The sequence below is a fragment of the Falco peregrinus genome, chromosome 10 (genome assembly GCF_023634155.1).
Source record: "Falco peregrinus isolate bFalPer1 chromosome 10, bFalPer1.pri, whole genome shotgun sequence".
NCBI lineage: Eukaryota > Metazoa > Chordata > Aves > Falconiformes > Falconidae > Falco > Falco peregrinus.
This window is the reverse complement of record NC_073730.1, coordinates 27,508,880-27,528,281: the sequence shown is the minus strand read 5'-3', so window position 1 is coordinate 27,528,281 and position 19,402 is coordinate 27,508,880. Positions and strand designations below refer to the sequence as shown.

Here is a 19,402-nt window from a genome sequence, read left to right as displayed (position 1 = left end):
TCACATGTGTACACTGAAAGGAGCTTGTATTTAGCAAGTAATTAGTACCCATTCTTGTTATCTGAATTACGTATACTCCACAACAAATAGAAATTAAGTTGATATGTATAGAAAAAAAACCAGTAACAATGATTAAGTATTATCTATAGGCACAAAAAAGTGTTCTGAAACACACCACAAGCAATCTTTTCCCAAAACCAAAATCTGAAAAAAAAAAAATTCTAAAAACTGGAGAATTCATGTAGACATATCCATTTTGAGGACTCAAGTCAAAAAAATTTATCTACGAATAATGAACTGTTGTTCACAGCACCTAAATGCCAAGAAAAATGATCATGGTAAGTTACACCTCATGAAGAATTCATGAGATCTAATTTTATATTATTTCTAAGTGTTCATTAATGAACAAACTCAGAACATTCTCATAAAAAAGAGTTTAGATAAATAATGCAAAGCTCTTACATTATCTAAAAAACTCTTTTAATTAGCATTGCAAGTTGTTTGCTTTTACAAGTGAAAACAAATGGTGCCATGGCAGAGGTCCCACAGCCATCTCCTGAATGATGACAAAAGGAGAAACAAACAAAACCTCTCGAGGAAAATAAACGTAGATTCACAAAAGTTTCCTTCTATAATGGGAAGCAGGCTTTAACTCCCAGTGTATCTGCTCTTTTGAATGGAAGTCAGCACAGCCCAAGTCTGTCCCACAAGAACTTTTCTGCAGGTAAGGAATACCTAATTTACAGGAGCTGCCTGACAGATCCATCCACAGCCCTCCCATCTGCTGATCTTTATGTGAATAGCCATACCAAAGCCAGAAGGTCAGTCTGTAGGTATGGAGTGGAACATATAAATATATCCAAGACCAGGTAGGTCCCTCAGCCCTGGACCAGCAGCAGCATGCTCCCATCCCATTTTCATATGCAGCCACTGCTACTCACTTCAGGGGGATTAAAGACATCTGTACATTTTTGCAGAATGAGGCACTGGATCATAAAAATCTTCAGGACAGATCATCTTCTTCCCATAGGAGTGTTAAAAAAGGTGATTTTGAGTATTCATTGGTTCAAAACTACAAGTCCAGACAGAGTGAGAAGTAGGTGCACCTGAACCTCACATACACATTAGGTGGGCTTCTTTCTAAAGTGACCTTAGGAGAGGCAAACGATGCTCTGTGTGCAGCTCCAGTAAAGATTTTCTTCTCTGTAACACAACTGTCAAATTTCACCATCAATTACATTTTTATTAAAGCTTATGTACTGCACAACTACGCTTTGCTATTATTTACCTAGTAAATACATCACAAACATGATATAAAGGAGGAAAATGAAGCTTTTGAGTAAATCTGCCTGGAGGCAAATCCAATATCCCAGAAACAAATCATTATCTAACCCTCCATACTTTGACATGCTCCCCACTCACACGCACTTTTACATGCTCCATCTTTACCTTCCTTCAAGTAAAAGCCATATTTAAATATAGATACATAACTGAAAACTCTCAGCTCAGAAATCTACCAGTCTCTGGCTCTTCTGGCACAGATACAGCCTTCTTACAAGATCCTGGTTTCAGGGCACACTGCACTCAGGTTGAAATGGCATTCAAACATTTTCAGCAAGTTCACATTTATGGGTGCCACAGTAATTGTACAGAGCATGCAACTAATACAAATGGAGAAGACAACAAATACATTCATTTTAAGAGGCAAGCTCCAGTTCAAATGAAGGAGAAAGTTTTCTTTAATAGCTAAATTTATCCTGATCTAGTCCATTATAGGCTTTTGCACAAGTATGCTAAAACAAAATATTCTGTCCCCGATCTGCAGCGAAATGAATACAAAGTTTATTGGCAATATTACTTGTTCTCACAGTAGTGCCTGAAGGATGTAACTGATACCAGTACGAAGTTGTGCTAGATGCTGTACAAATAGGTAGTAAAGGCAGGGACCGCCGCTGTACCAACACGGTGACAAAAAAATAGAAAGGCAAAACCTGTTATTTTTATTCCAGGTTTTGCAGAAGAGGAAAAAAAAAAAACCACCACCAAACCAGAGGAAAGTATCTAGGCAAACTGCTGAAGTTACACAGTAAGCTGTGACAGCTCCGTAACACAACACAGTATCCTCAAACCTGGCCCAGTGATAAGGTCACCACCCCTAACAGCTTTTCCAAAAAGCTTAACAGCATAATGAGGCACCAAATTGCCTATTTTTATTTTTATTTTTTGAGTTTCAGATAAATATGTCTTCTGTTCCCACAAAACATGGGCTCTACAGCTTTGCATTTGATTTCAAGGACAAAAGGAATGAGTGGGGGGAAAAAAAAGAAGACTCCAAAATCATTTCAATGTCAGTAACTACTAAGGCTATCGGCAGGAGAAACTGCTCTCAGAACTACACGTCCAGTAATGACTGACAAGATAAGAACAAAGGCATCGTATCACACACTTTATATGGTCTCTTACTGTTCCTGCAGGTACACTGGGGATAAGGAATTGGAGGAGGTGAACTACAATTAGCATACATACAGCTCAGCACTCCCCAAAGCCCTGAGGAAAAACAGGACTGGGGAGTAGATGGCATGGACAAGCACGCCATGCACAACAATTTCTGGGAAGCACGATAGGAGGGCTGCACTGCACATTTAAGGACAAGAAACATTCTTCCAGAAGCGGAGTATAGCTATAGCTTTATCATATTTATGATCTCAACTTACAGTATTTGAGGTTCTGTATGAACTTCTACTGGGCTTCATTTTCAGTCACTGTTTCCTGCTTCTTCACCTCCTGCAAAGACTACAGAGAAACTATGCACATTTGAAACCTCAGATATGTTTGGCCCTATTCTTCAGTGTTCTCCATACACCTTATGAGTCTAGAGCACTAACAAAACGGTGAGGAAAACCAGCATAATAGGTGACCACCACAGGAGTTTCCTACTATCCCTGTATCAGGGGCAACCTTTTCAGCAACTGACTTCTAGAAAGCCAGACAGTTAGCCCCTTCTTTATTTAGACTGGTTTCACCAGAATTTGCCTGTAATAATTCCTGCCATTAAGCATAATTTACCCATGAAGATACAGGAGAACACAGTCTTGATTCCACAGCATTCAAACATTGCTCTGGAACACAGCTTTGGAGAAAGCAATTGTCAAAAACACTGGAGAGAAAAATGGATGTGTCTCCAGTCTATTAAGACGAGATACACAACTAGCGTAGGTTAAAACCCCTTAGAACCCCTTTTGGTCCCACACACCAGTGACCATAACAAAGGCTGGTGGCAGGGAGATGTCCTACTTCTACACTGGGATACAGCCATCAACAGCTCCTGTCTGCCCGCATCCCCATGGGTCACCAGCCACCTCCACTCAGAGGTCTGTACTGTTTTGAAAACAGAACAAAAAGCAATGTGGTCAGGCTCTGCCTTATGAAGGAACAGCTATTTCCTCTTCAATTACCCTTCTACTTCTGCCAACTTTATACCAGGCAACTCCGTACCTAAAATTTTACAAGAGCTTTATTTTATTTATTTCATCATTCTGTATTGCTCCTTACTCCCTCCTGGCTTTTCATCTGGACCTACTACAAGCATATGAAGGCTAAAGGAGTCTGGAAAAACAATCAATCTCAACAAGATCAGATCAGATCTTTGATTGATGCTCCAATCCAAAATTGGATGGAAACTTACTCTTTCTTCATGGATTGCATTTTATTAGGCAGATACCACAAAGGCAAGAGGTCTCCTAGTGACTGTCTTGTCCCTCTTGAAAGAGGGACTGTGACTAACAAAAAACATATTTAAAATCTGTGTTAGAAGGTTGATAAAAAAAGAAACACCACCAAAAGCATTAAGTATGAGGCAAACCCTGAAAGACTGGAGGGTTTCTCAAAAGCCTGAATACTGGATGATAATAATAATAATATTAATAGAGCATGGTAGAGATCAACATCTAAGACAGCTCCTCAGTCTGAAGGACATGCAGCCTAAAAATACACTGAAATGAAAGCAAAGGAAATTGAGGAAGTATTTTTATATTTTTGGTTACTTTTTGAATTTTATTTTTAGCCCTGAGTTTTGCTTCCTAATCACTCCTACTTGTTTAGTTTACTGACTGTATTACCAAGTTACATATTACTAATCTGTAACTGAATTATATTACTGACTTGGGAATATGTATGTTGCACTGTGTACTGATGCACCGATTCCCATGGGTACAAACATGTTCATGTAACAAGCAGACAGCTGCAAGTCTTCAGCTGCTGTAGACCTGTCACAATTCCACTTTGTTTTTCCCTTTAAGAAAATAATCTAGAATCATTCGCAACCTGAGAGTTTAGACAGTGAAAGCTGTATTACAAGCCATACTGAAACCTAAAAACGTCTACTTACCAGAAGGCAAAGCAAAGCAAGGACAGAGCAGGCTCTCCATGAAGCCTAGGAACATTCAACCCCCCACCGCTGTTATTTCTACTGAAGTTCTAGAAACAAAAGCTACAATTTTCACAAGCCCTTAAGCGATTTAAGATTCATTAACATTCACTGCAATAGGATTTCAGCTCCTAAACCTCAAGTTCTTCTGAAAATGTTGCCCATACATTTTTAATGCAAAGACAAGCTTATATTAGGCAGGAATGCACGGCTTAGCAAAATGCATGCCACAACCAAGATGTTTTAATGCTCTGTCCTCAACAGGACCTTAATGAAGACACACTGGTAAATGCAATTAGAAAACACTAATCAACATGTGTACATCTCAACTGCTGGCAACAGCATCTCTATGGATACTGCTTGCAGGTCTAAGAGACCCCAAAATAGGACTTAGCTGAACATCAGTTTCTACCTCCATCATTAGAAACATTAGCTTATTGCAACCTAACAGTGTATTTATCTTAAAAACTGAACTGGATTAGTAATAAAGAAAAAATGTATGTCATTTCTACAATTCACCTGTAAGTCAGCAGCCTGATGACTGATCAGTGTACCACATTGATAGTGCTTACGTAAATAATCTTTCCATAAAATACAGGCATTCTTCTGTAACATACCTGTGGCAGACAAAGTTAAAACAAATTACTCTGAAGTAATATGGCCATTACCATCTTAAAGGTCATGAACAGATAGCAAGAGTTGAAGAATTAAGAAATTTCTGGTGGAAAAGTGATCAGAAATGACCTTCTAGTATGCAGAAGCAGCTGTTTACTCTTGGCAGTCTCATAAAAGAAGTATCCACAGAATGGCTTAAATGAGAGTAAGTTTTAGTGTACTGTATCGGATAGTTCAGTAACCCTTAAATTCCAACAATCTCATGCATAAAAGCTTCTCTGCTAAGCTCAACGAGCCATGACCACAGTTTAATAATATTTTATTCGTCAATACAGGACAAAATATCAAGTACATATGCACGTATCTGTCACAGGTCAGGCTAACATATCCTAATCGTTTATCCTGGACGCAGATTATTGATCTCTGTACTAAGGGAGGGAAATATGCCACAGGCCAAACCAAACACCCTCCTTATTCCAATTACTAAGATGCCTGCTAAAATTTCCACATGAAATATTCAAGTTCACCAGGTTCTTATTCAAATCAAACAACATACCCTGAACACCAAGAAGCTAAAAATCTTTCAAAACTCCTCTTAAAAACAAAGTGAACAGACCATGGATAACAATACTCCTGGTTAAGACACAGTTCTGCTAATGCACCCAACAGGAGCCCTGCTGACCTCAGCCCCTGCTCAGACACAGGCGCTTAGGGACAGGGTGGCACCCAGGCCATCCTGGCTATCCTGACTCAAAAGCCATATGTTACATTTTGCTTAGATGTCAACAGGTAACCCCCAAACTGGCAGCATTATTAGAGATTACTAGGCAGAAATATCCCAACAGCCTGAACATGTAAGAACAGCTTACTTATTTTGGCTTTTTTAATGCTAACCAAGTTACTGCGCTTTCTATTGGCTAGATTTCCCTTACAATACCCAGCAGTCATAGGCAGACTCCTTAATAGAGCTGGATTCTCTCCATCTGTGTTTCACCTCCAAGAAGAACTTCGGGAAAGGAAGTGATATTGCATCGTTATTAAAACTAATATATCACCTAAGCATCCCTGACTGCTGAGGCATTCAGCCTAGGCATCCTGGTCCAGCCTGGTGTTGGAATGCTGGAGGAGAACATGGCTCCTGCAGCGGCCACAATGGCTATGTACGGCTGCAAAGCTTCTTGATAATCACAAAAAAACATTACAAACATTATATATTCATTTTTGCATATAGCAAAGATTAACGATGGAAGTTAAATTCAACATTTCTACCCCAGTGAACATCTACATTTGTGAACACTTCCTTCAGTAGTTGGGTAATGACAAGTACAGAGAATTAAAAAAAAGACTCTAAAAATATACTACTCTTTTCCCCTGGATTAGCGTGTCTACAGTTAAATATAAACTGTGCTCCATAAATTATCAAACACAATGTCAATTTCTGAAGTGCACTCCGGAATCTCTCACAGAGCACACAAAATACAGAATATTTTTTTCCTGGCCCAGTTTAGACTAAAGAACAATATGCCACTGTGCTAGATCATGGAGCTAGTCCCCATCAATGGTCACACTAAAAATGGCCACAGCCACCACCGTAGCTTTCGCACTGAATTTTTCAGGACCCTCTGCATCAAGCAAAGAGATTAATTCCCTGAACAGCTGCTCTCACAGGAAGGGAATCAACAGCAACATTGCCACAGTATAGCTGGCACACACGTATTAGGAAGCATTTCCAGCATTCACGCTTTCTGCTAAAAATCAACTTCCCCCTACTCATCTACTGCCAGTAACTTCATTTGGAACAAACATATACAGGGAACAGTATTAGAACTATTTTTATTTAAGGAGCATTTGTTTATGTGCATTATTACTTCTACAGTGTCGTGACTGTGCCTTCTGCTCTACAGATATAACAGCATGAGTCTTTGCCCACAAGTTCTTCTGCACATAGTAAAGCAAAAAGTCACTGACCACCATCTGAAGATAAGGATGACCAGTAGAAGATTAATAAAAGTACAGCAATCGACAGCCACATTTATAAACACTTAATCAAGTAAAAAAACAAATACCTCCGAGTATATCTGATCCCAAATCCAAACACTTCACCACAGTAGTGACTTAACTGCATGAAATAATATAAAATTCATGACTCAAACACAGGTTATCTAACATCAAACTGCTGATGGCTATGGGAGGCTATGTGTCAGCTTAGAAGGACTGAGAAAACACATGGCCTCCTCCCTAGATTAGTGTTCAACGCAGTAAAAAGGTGTGTTAGTATTCTGCCTGTGTGATTTACTACCACCCTCTCAAACCAGAACTACTATAAAGAGGTTGACTACCATACACTTTAAGCATACAGACATCGAGAGTTTAAATTAATCCACATATTAAACAAAAAATCCCCACTGTGAAATCTTCTGAGGAAGTTTAGTCTACGAATAATAATTCTCAAATTCACAAGTATCAGGTTTGCTTTTAATAGCAGTAAAGAAATGTGGACTTCTGGCAACTGCCCTGGCCTGCAGCAGGAGAGACAAGGGAACAGAGTCAGTCCCTGGAATTCTATGTCCTTTCTGGACAATTAAGACGTAACATTACAAGAGCAGTCAGATCTACCTTAAATTATAAATTGTGATTATTGCTGTCCCTGCTAGTTTTCCAGTATGCAATAATGAAAGATTCGTAAGAGGAGGGAAAATAAGAAGGACAAGCTTCCTTCATCCCTCATGTTCCTACAAAAGCATTTCTACAGCACTCAACCTGGGAGTAAATACTTCGCAGTGCTCAGATAAAACAATCTGCTATTCCAGATAAGCGTGCATGCAATTACAGACCAAGACACAGGGCCCACGCACAGTGCAGTTACCTGCTCCAGCAGCAATCTTTTTGGTCTCTACATGGAGGGTCAGATGGGACATTCACACCAAACGTCCCTCTGGAAGCGAAAACCAGAGGGAGCTGTTTGGTTTTCCTTCCACAGCTCAGTGAACGCACCCAGGTACGCAGCAAAGTGGCTGGATCTGAAGGACTTAATGCTACTGGAATGGCTCCAGTGGCATTGCTGCCCTCCGCCAACACCAAAAATCACTTACGTGGACACAGACACATTACGTGTGGAAACTTCTCGAAGCACTGTGAATGGCAGAACCACCTCCCTTAGTCATTTGTGTTGGTTTTGAAACAAACATACATTACCGCACTGCCTCTACCTACAAGAGTTCTGAACGCTCAAAAGCCGTCAAACACACTACCATGCCGATTCCGAAAAATACTGGCATGTGGCTCCACACTGGGAAAAATACCAACCCACAATGTTTACGAGCTTTTATAACAATAAAAAAGTTTAATATTAAAACAATGAAATAAATGAAACCAAGTATTTCCCCCCCCCTCTGAATTCAGAGACATATAACTTCCTATCACAACAGCATCGCTGATGCAATTGCGTGTGCCTTAGCAACAAAGGCGTACTACAGAATTTTATATACATCATGACTCTAATGTCAAAGCCAGGCTTGTATTTTACTGTGCAACTAAACCATTTCCAGAGAGCATGCATAAAGATTTAGCCATTTTTTTAAATTAGTTTTTTTCTGAATATTCTGTCTTTTCACCTCACTTAATTAACGACTCCTAACTGGTTCGCAGCATTTCCTGACTTTTACAGATTTTCATCATTAAGGTGGAAGTCCTCACATAAGATACAGTCAATGGTAGAACAATAGGTAAGACAGGCTCTCAGCTTCCTCTCTACTTTTTGGGGCCCTAAAGAAGCAATAATGCATTAGGAGCTCCAAAACATTTAGGAAAAACATTGATTACAGTGACAGAAAATAAAGATCAACCTGATGCTGGTTCTATTAAGCTAATTCTTAATGAATTTATGCAGGCAATGTAAATGCTACAAATAAAAATGTTAGGTAGTTGCAAAAATTAATTGCATTATTATAATCTCATCTGAAAGCATTTAGTTTCTAACACTGATGTTCCAGTGCTATTGCAAACCTGGATACTTAAGTAAGTAAACAACAAACAAAAGGTCTCATCTTCAATGCCCCAAGCTATCATCCAAAACTGGTTATAATTAAAGGTGTGAACAACAGAGTAACAAACCTGCAAAGTCAAGGTTCTGAGAAATTAATGGGCATCACACCACTGCACCAGTTCAAATTTATCACTCATTATCTCCCCGACTAGCACAGTGCTGTTTCACATATTAGTACCTCCTTCTCTTTCCTCCAAGCCTTTCCTGCCTTTTCTAGGCGGCTAATTTTAGACAATTACTGCCTCTGACACATTGAGACCTTTTCTCCCTCAAAGCTTTCTTCTTGCTGTAAAGCTAGTGACCTACAAAAGCTCCCCGCACCTAAAATAATTCCAGTATTTTAGAAAGTAAAGATTGATCATTTGAAGGGAAAAAGCAAGCAAGCGAACAGTCTTTACATCCATTTCTCCAACATCCTCACTTTAAATTATCTCAAATAGTTAAATGTACTCAAATGCAAAGGCAAAGGAGAGGTACAGGTCCCCATTAAATGCTATTTTTGTTAGGATTGAAGCTATTACACTTGTTGAGTTGAAACATTACCCTTCTCCTTGCAAAATTCTTTAGAAACCGAAAAATGCACCCTGCTTTTAAAGTTACTTGGAAGTCCTACGCTGCTGGTAACTGGACATTTACACAAACAACTGGAAAACATTACATTATGCAAACACTCTTTCCCTTCTCATACAAATCCTAGCATTTTCCTCAGTGTCCATTCAAACGAGAAGGGAAGATACACATGCATGAACACACACATAAAAATACATGCATACCCATCTCTTCCTCCGTCCTACTCTGAACGAAAAAAAAAAGAGCAAGCGAGGGAGAGGAGTGCAATGGGGGAGGGGTGACTTTCCATCACAGATTAGCAAATTCTGCAAAACCTGGCCTATCCTTTACAGAGGTACCATGCTTCTTAACATCGCCTCACTTGCAAAAGGACTGTTTGTGCCCACTTCTCCCCCAAAACCCCAATGACATTGAAAAAATACTGCATTGCAGTATTTGCCAGTGCATCAGAGTGTATCCAGTTAGCTGTCCCACAGACAAACAAATGTACATTTTAATGTGTCCAGGCATGCAAATGAGTTGTCTAGTGGACACAGATTGCCAAAACAGACAAGTGGATTTGTTGAGTTATCTGAATCTCTCCCCCTCTCGCTATAATATTCTCTGCTGCTGCCCATTTCTTGCCTGGGGTGTTTGCTGAAATTATTTTGAAAGTGCAAGTTCCCAAAGAAAACAACAAATTCCCCTGCTAGAATATGGGACACAATCATACTTCATTTCTTTTTAAAAACCTCGGGGTGTGGAGTGGCTCCAGGTTATGTACCAACAGTATGAATTACACACAGAAAATAACCTGCATTTAATTAGTACACTCCCAGCATACCAAGTAGGAAGGTTGAGGAAAAAAATTCACTGTAACCTAGAAGATATTATTTAAAAAAAATTAATACATTAAATATATGTAAGACTAATGCAACTGGATTTTCTTTCAATAGAGTCACAATATTTAAAAGGACCAAATAAAGATGATGAAGACTACTCCACACCCATTCAAATGGGATTTTTAAGTATACCCCTTCCAGCTCTTGTAACCATCCTTTGTCACAACAGCTCAGGCTCACTTTGAGAGAGCTCAAAACGGTAAAATTAATAAAGAGGAAGAAAGCGAAGGAGGCAACCAAGCTAGACACAGGGATGCCTCTCCACTGTTGACTAACATGGGAACTTGATTAGTAGAGTACATGGGGATACGATTTTAAACTGATGGCTGGTATTCATGTTGCATCAATATCCAATTGTAGTATCTCATCCCTTCTGACTAGTAGTTCACCAAGAGAACAATTTTTTAAAGAAACTATCATGTCTAAAGACAACTACATTTTCTCTACCTTTGTTTGAGCAGAAAGAGGTTTTAAGTTTTAACCTTTTAGTATTTGTACCAATCTTAATTTAATTTCACTAACTTAATAGCTGTTTTTCTATATGGGGATATACAATGCGATCTTTTACATGCAAAAAGAAAATGTCATTTATGTACATGCAGGCTGTATTCATTAATAAAATCTTAAAACAAAGAAAAGAGGAAGATTGGGGCAGGAACACGTGCACCATAAAACAAGGGTTACATTATTTTTAAATCTTTGTAGAAACACCAAATTGAACAGAAAATGAAAATGTAACTACTAGCTGATGACTCTTAAAACAAACAATGCAGCTGTGTATAATAAAAGGCACCCTTATTTATTGTCATGGCTAAGTTAACAGATTTAGAACACTGTATCTCTGTTTTCAACAGAAGAAAAATTATTTTACTCTCACGTACAATTACAATGCATGTCAGAATACATCTCTGTGCACATGCACAGACTATAAAATATAAAATTTTTCACAGGCGCACACACACCCTTGAGATTCCTTGCCCCCCCAACATTGTAAAGCAGTGCAGTTGTCAGAGGGCCATTCAATTACTTCTTCACAGAAAGGACTGCAGCAGAAGCAATACTTAAAACAAAGCAAATTAAAAGGGGGATTTAATTTCTTTTTTATTCATATTTAAACTAAGCACTATCATTCCTGCTTCAATAAGCATTCCAAGTAACCCTGCACTAGAAAAAGGAAGAAAGTAAAAATATCCAAAAATCAGAAGACAGAAAGAAAGGCGTGTTCTATATTCTTGCTTTGCTTCTCCTTGTGCCTCCTGATGTGTGATAGATGAGTATTTTCTGGACAACCACATTTTTTGTATCTTTTACACTACCGTCTATCACTTTCTAGTCTACTACGCTTTTCTAACACTTCTAGCACCAATAGCTATTTCCCATTATTGTTTGCCACTACAATAAGAGACCATCGCAATTAGTGAAATATTCAGCTGTGGTTTAAAAAGTAAAGTTGCCACAAGGAGCCTGACAGTGGAAGTGGATATTGCTCCAGCAGATACATAATAAGACTGTGGCTAAAGGTGGGGCTGGAGACACAGAGAAGAATAATCTCATTATTTTTGTAAATTCTGCTCAGTGCATAAACCCTAGGATATGGTGAACTCCCCTGAACTGATTATTCTGCCATATAACCATCTGATTTTGTAAAAATACCAATATCACTTAACACAAAATCACTGCTTAGGGTAAATTCATTCTACCTACTGTTCTCATAGGGACATTTGCTGGAAAATTCTAAGAAATGATTTGCAGAAGCTATCAGCTGTGGGAGTTCACTATTATACCTCTGTCAACTTCATTCAATATAATTTACATTTTTTTTTATACTGCCTCACAGGATTCCTTGCAATTTTTTGCACGTACAATTTCACAGCAGGGAGGGGGAAGGAGAAAAAAAAGAAAGATAACCCTCTTTTGCAGAAGAGAAAGAACAGATGCTTAAAACCAGATTTCTAGAAATCACTGTAAGCCTGAGCCAGAAATGTAATTAACACCTATTTATAAAGAATAATTAAAGTTGTGACTGCCACAAAGAACAGCAGAGATAATCGAGGTAGCCCCTGCTTTTTTTTTTTTAGATTTTTTTTTTTTTTTTACACTGTTTGCAGTATTCCCACATGATTGCCACCTGCTCCCCCACTCAGCTTCCCCTATGCTCGTTTCCCCGGCAACCTTTCATTGGCTTTTCCTCCCAGCTATCGCTTTCAGTTCGGCTGCTCAGTCTAATCTTATTTGTTTTACACCCATCAAAACAAGCAGCTAGACAAAGACAATCCTGTAAGAATGGGAAAAGACCGTCGCTTTGTTTCCCCGTTATAATAAATATCCGCGGCAAAAGTCTGCAAAACGTTAAATTAAGGGAAGGGGGGACCCCCACACCCCCGCACCCCCCAGCATCCCATGGGGCTGGCAGGAGGGATGGGTATTGTGCGGGTTTGGTCCCAGCCCCCACCCCGGGTCGCCCCGCTCGGCACAGCCCAGAGTCCCCGGCAGTTGTATTTGATCATGCCATTTTGCACAATCTGTAAGGAAAGCACAAAAGAGGGGACGAGACGAGCACGTCCGGGCTCCTCTGCCAGGAGAATATAGTCTAAAAATAGAAATACTATTTTTCACATAAATGGCTTTGACTTCTCCTGGCATTTAAAAAAGCACAAAACAACACAGCTCCCCCCACCCCCCCCAGCCCCCACCCCGACACAAAAAAAAACACACCCTTCCATCCACCCATCCATCCATCCATCCTCTACAGCACCGGCTCCATAGGAAACGCAATACCTGAATTTTAGAGGCGATTATTAGGTTTGTATTTAAGGCTGGTGTAATACAAACGGAGATTAAAAGGCATCATCGGCTGCCTGATCCGCCAGGCACATGCGGTACAATGACACCGTGACTGTCAGCAGAGACCATCCTCGCTCAACTGAAATGCAACGTTCAATGGAAACGCTGTGAAGTGCCATCACAGTTAGATACGTTAAATAGATATATAGATATATATACACACACAGGCAGACATATCCCACAAAAAAATAAACAAGGCTCTCTAATTTTATTTTATGACTCACAATCCGCCACCCCGAACAAAAGAAATTCACGAGGCACGCGAGAAGCGAGACAAAACCCCATGAGCAGGCTCTCCCCGTTCACTTACCATTTTCAAGCCATTCCACTCCATCTGTGATCACAAAGATGGACCCTTACAGCCCCTCACAGAGTCAAAAGCAAAAAGAGCGTTATGTAAAAGCTGACATTCCTTCTTACAGCGCTGCTGCCCAACGATGCAACAAAATCGACATATACTAGGCACTGCAACACATACAAGCCTCCTCCTCTTTTTATGAGGTCATGACAGGAAACTCTTTGAAATACAATATGCAGCATTTACTGAAGCTCATATAAATCACCCTCTTTTAAAATTACCATACCTATTGCGCAGTCCACCAAAAGAAAATTACCAATCTCTAGGCTTTCCCCCCCCCCCCTCCCCCCCCCACCCCCCACCCCCCCCCAGGATTTTGCTCTGCATTTGTATCTCCAAAATGTCAATGTGGAAATTAACTCCCCCCCCACCTCCACCACTTAAAAAAAAGAAAAGCCTCTTCCTCCTTTTGCATTTCAGTTAGCCACGTACCAGCCTTGCATTAGAAATGAGCTTTTTTCTTTATTCTGAGAGAAATCGCAATTACCTTAAAATGACAAAGTACATCCTTTATTAAAGGATACGCACACATTAAATATGAAAGAGAGAGAGCGAGAGAGAGGGGGAGAGAGAAAGGGAGGGGGGAAAGGGAGAGATCATGTACAAACAAATCAGTAGCAGAAAACTAAATTCATGTGAAAACACAGACTGAGAATGATGCAGATTCGGGGAAAATCTGTATGTTAGCTTCTATATCTACCTCTATATATATATAAACCCGCTACAATCCGATTTTAAATCTACTAATACCTACCATAACCATTCTTAATGGCAAATATTGGGTCTTGAAAGGCTTCAACTCTTCTACAGATTTGCTAAGGTTTCAGGGAATTATTTTTATTATTATTTTTTAAAGATCCACAAAGCACAGTGCTAGACGTTTGTGCAGCGCGAATAATAATATTAATAATAATAAATTTTCTATTATTTTTTTTCTTTTTTTTAAAAATCAGGTACCGCTGTCCCCGTGCGGCAGCCCCCGGCGGCGGGCGGAGCGGCGCGGAGCCCTGCTGGAACTGGCTGCCGGCGTCTCCCCTTTACATCCATTTATGGGACCATCTGTCAGCGGCGGGCGGGCGCTGATTGGCCGCCGCCGCTCGGGGAGGCGTTGCGACATCAGGTGCTATTGAAATTAGCCGCTGCCAGATTGACAATGTTAATGATTTGGTGACCTCTACAACAACAGAGACCAGATTTCTGAACTGCTGCTTGTGTCTAGTAATTAAGGCCCGGTTGAAGAAACAACACGCATCCCTGTATTTTTAATTTTTTAAAAAAATATTTCTTCTTTTTTTTTTTTTTTAAACCTCTTCCCACCCCACCGGCGCACTCGGCCGCAGCGATGTCATACCTCGGCCATGCTTCAGTGCCTACATCTTCTTACCTCCTGCACGCCCGGCTCCCAGGTCCGGCGTATTTTAACCACCTTATCTTTTTCGACAGTTGCTTTCCGGAGAAATGCATATTTAATGATCTGCCTCTAGGCTTAAAGGCACAACAAAAGCACTTCGACATGCATTTAAAGCTGCATTTATTTTCAGGTACTATTGATCTTAATAATCAACCCATCTCTCCTTCCTTCGGCCCTGTGAGTGTTGTTTGCCTTTTCTTTTTTTTTTTTAAATACGTATTTTTAGAAGTGGATTTGATATTGCTGCCACTTGACGCTGTCTAAGGCACAGCAGACACCTATTTATCAGAGCACTCTCCCCGAATGACAGCAGTATTTCAGAATTATTTCACGACCTTGCTTCATTATTCTTCAGCTCTACAGGAGATAAAATGGCAAACTTTGGGCATTTAAAAGAATTTTTTTTTTCCAGCCCTAGAGAGGAACGTGCTTAACTTAACAATGCACACTCATTAATCCTCCACTTGCTGCCACCAACAAACTAACAAAACTTCACTTCCAAACAACAATATTTAACCGCCTCCCAAGCATGGCAAGTTAATTAAAAATTCTCACAAGTTCGGAAGCATTCCTTTATCTTACTTGAAGTTATTTTCCTAAAGCACATTTTGGCAAAAGTAACAAGGCATGGCATCCTGTAATTGCAACTAACCTTGAATTTATGTTCACATCCACCAAAATGACTGAGTATTACTCCATTAACATACGTACGAATCATTTAATTTTACCATTCACACATTTCTTTCAACAGTCAAGTATGTTTTTTAAAAATTCAGTATCATTGCAAGCATTTTTAAACCTAAGAGCTAAAAACGGAGAAAGCTAGGATGGGCCACGTTATAAGCTCACTTAGCTTTCCTGGAGAAAGATAACCTAGCTACAAACCACCAAAACCATTTTCAAAAATATGTAATCAGATAATCATTGTTCTAGAAGTTTTGTGGTTTTTTTCTTTTTTTTAGATGTATAAACATTCCCTCCAAACTACTAAGCTCTGAGCTGGCATTCTGTGCATTTTAAATTTCCTTAAACCACAGACACACTCAAACACACACACAGACTAAACACACCAGTAAAACATATGAAATACAGGGAGCATACAAAATCTAGCTACAATCAGACCAAGCAAAGAGAAAAATCACACTTAAAAGACATCATACAATCTATTTGTGGAATGAGCACTGAATTCAATTAAAATATGAACAATGTAAAAGGCTGCAGAGGATTTCTCTCACCATGCATCTTTTTGAGCACATTTGTAGCTTGGTCAAAACTAGTAAAGATTAAACTAGCTCCTAAGATAGATCTCCTAGCTCAAGTGATCTATTAGACTGAACACACAGGCATAAAAATGCTACACAGCTAGTATATTACCATACATTCTTGTGCAAATATACATTGAATATTAAAGTTAGATTTGTAATGCAAATTTTTACTCAAGGTCTCTTCAGGGGTTAACACCACCAAAGAAGGCATCCAGAAATTATTTTTAAGTCTTTCCAACTTCAGCCTACTTTGTTACTATAAATTCGTTATGAATATCAAAAGATTCAGCCATTTTTCTGAAACAACAATTGCACGCTGCCCCTCTGAAAAATTAGCTATCTTATCAGTCTTACAAAACCAGGTACCCTGCACACTGACCACTGTCCCCAAAAGCACCCCACACATGCAGTCTTTCCGAGGAACGCTAAAACAAATGCTCAAACACCCTCAGAGGCCTCTGTCTAAAGACAAAGGCAGAATCCTATTGTTGAAAAAGTCAACCTTATTCTCATGTTTCCAATAGTACTATTTATCTTTCAGGGTAAGGGACTGACCACCGCATCACGGTTGTGACATTTGTAAAGCATCAGATTCTCTATACAGTCTCTCCAGCATCAGCCAGCAAGCCCCTGAGCAAAGCATATTTTTAATGCAATCTTCCATCCCCACAAAAAGAAACTTGTCTTAAACAGCTAATCCAATATCAAAATGAAATCACAGGGTTGTTTCCCAGCCCCCCCTCCTTCTCCTTACCATAAATGAGCAGTTTCTTGACTCATTAATGACAGTTTCCCTTAAAAGAAGTGATCTCATATCACTGAGCCCCTCTCCACCACGCATACATCCCAAAGGTTGCGGGTATCTTAGCATCAGTAGCCGCTAGCAAGCTCTCTCATACAGAGCCCAGATGGACTATACCAGAAGCCAATTCAGCGTTAATAACTACCTACTCTGTGCAGTTTAGAAGCCTTACGTGGCATAATGTCCTAGGCAACAGCAGCCGATTGAAACCGCAAATAAAAGACAACCCAATTCTCAAAAGCATCAAAAGAAAAAAAACATAAATTGAAGAATGATTTTTTAAAAAATCTCTTACTTTCCTAAGATTAAACTGAATCCTTCACAAACATATGAAAAAGGAGAAAAAACAGATGCTGCCCAGAGAAAGTGACAAAATATTACCTCATTATTTAACAAAGCAGCATTAAGCGTCCTGCTGATTTCAAACATCTTGCCACAGATTTTGGTTAAGAGAAACAGAAAGAATCCTTTGCAAGCCCTCTGTCTGCAAAGGGTTCTTCAATTTTCTTGCGCACAACAGAATAGTCAATATGTTATTTCCCTAGAGTTCGCACATTAAAACATCTAGTCAGTAAGCTGAATTTTCCCCTTATCACACTGTAGACTCCTGTTATATGTACTGCTCTCTTTGCAAGATTAGCCTGCCCCAAACATGGCTGTTGTTTAAACTATTCTTTAAAGTAACAGTTCACTCCATAACCACCAGGTGGGCAGTGTACACAGATCCAAGTAACCATCTTAAAGATTTTTCTTGGAATAGCTGCCGGTTGCGATATACAGCATAAATGCCCCTATGCTTATCAAGCGGGAGGGAAAAAAAAAAAATTGCAGTTTTATGCCCTTTCCTCCCCAGAGGCAAGCCCACACACAAACCCCCTAAAAATCACTTAACTTTTACCACTGATTATGTTTTTTTTAAAGGGATCTTAAAATTTACACAGAAGCATTTCATTCGGCAAAAATGAACTAAAAGGTAAAATCCAATCAGTTCTGAGAACAAAGTGTAATTAAAAGGGAAAGCACGTCCATAGAAATGGTCTGTACTGCAGAAGAAACAAAATTAGCATTAAGTTCAGCACTACCATGTTCTTTCATGGAAGCACAAAATTCAGCACGTAAATAATTCACATGTGGGTAGAGTCTGTTAGAAAATATGAATTATACCTTCAAGCAAATTTGAAGACAACTTGATAAGATACTGCTATGACGTATTTTGGCTTCAATTCATTTATGAAGCCACTGTTGCACGCAACAGAGCACAAGACTAAAACAGACGGAAAGGATCCAGTTTTCAACCGCACCCAAGTCTCCAAAGTTATCAAACTGTCCCCATTCCTACATGTCTGTAAGCTATTTAAGTATTAGGTTTTTTGCGCTTTAAGGTCACATACCTCAAGGAATACTTGCATTACTATAAAAAAAAAAAAGAATTCACGCAACACTCTACAGCAGCACCCAGAGGCTTGAATGAGATTGGGATATTTGTGTTAGGTGCTGTACAAACACATCTGAAAAGTCATTTCATACTGAAGGATTTACAAACAACATTTACAAGATTGAAGCACAAAACAGAGGTGTGAGAAAGAACAATAAACAAAGAGCATCACATAATGTCTTTACCAGCTGGCATCAATTGCTGGAGAATTAAGACACCTCTGGCAACCACCTGTGCTAAAGCAGAACCCAAAAAGTTATTTAACAAGGTTAAAGAATAAATGCATTGTATGGACAAGGGCTTCTTCAGATTTATCACCTACAAAAGTACAATCACCTAATTCTTTCATTTATAGCAATCCTTGCTGAGTAAGTACATGCAGCGTAGTGATTTTCTTTGTTGGCCTTTAACTAATATTAAAGTGATGCAGTAATGACTTAACCTTCTTGAATATGTATTGAGTTTCAAGTCATCCCTTTTTATATGAGAAGAAAGGTTATTTGCATCGATTTCTGTTTGCATGAAATAAGCTTATTTTCTCATTCACCATATGCCTTGAACACTAATTAAAAGTGTCACTTTCTTCTAATGTAAAAACGTAATCATTTAGTAAATTAAGTATTCTTGGCTTTTCGGTCTTTATGATAATCTATTTAAGGACTTTTTATTTCCAGGTAACTTCAGTGCTTTGATCACCACACACTCCTCTGACTTTAATAAAGAGAAATGTTTTATGAGTACACTTTTTTT

The 19,402-nt window shown here is 39.2% G+C and overlaps 1 protein-coding gene across 11 annotated transcripts in view; it reads right to left on the bottom strand.

The window, feature by feature from the left end:
- ELAVL4 (ELAV like RNA binding protein 4) overlaps positions 1 to 19,402 on the bottom strand; it is an 83,290-nt gene that overhangs the window by 48,568 nt on the left and 15,320 nt on the right. For 2 of the 11 annotated variants that reach the window (XM_013299988.3, XM_055815679.1), the window contains exon 1: positions 14,494 to 14,743. The exons of 1 other annotated variant lie outside the window; for it this stretch is intronic. In XM_013299988.3, the coding sequence (XP_013155442.1) occupies positions 14,494 to 14,502 (9 nt within the window). In that variant the 5' untranslated portion in view covers positions 14,503 to 14,743. Of the gene's footprint in view, positions 1 to 13,315; positions 13,503 to 13,691; positions 13,988 to 14,493; positions 14,744 to 15,090; positions 15,115 to 16,970; positions 17,066 to 17,169; positions 17,302 to 17,598; positions 17,789 to 19,402 lie in introns of those variants that run through there. 8 more of the 11 variants (XM_027788290.2, XM_013299987.3, XM_055815675.1 and 5 more) reach the window with 8 other exon arrangements.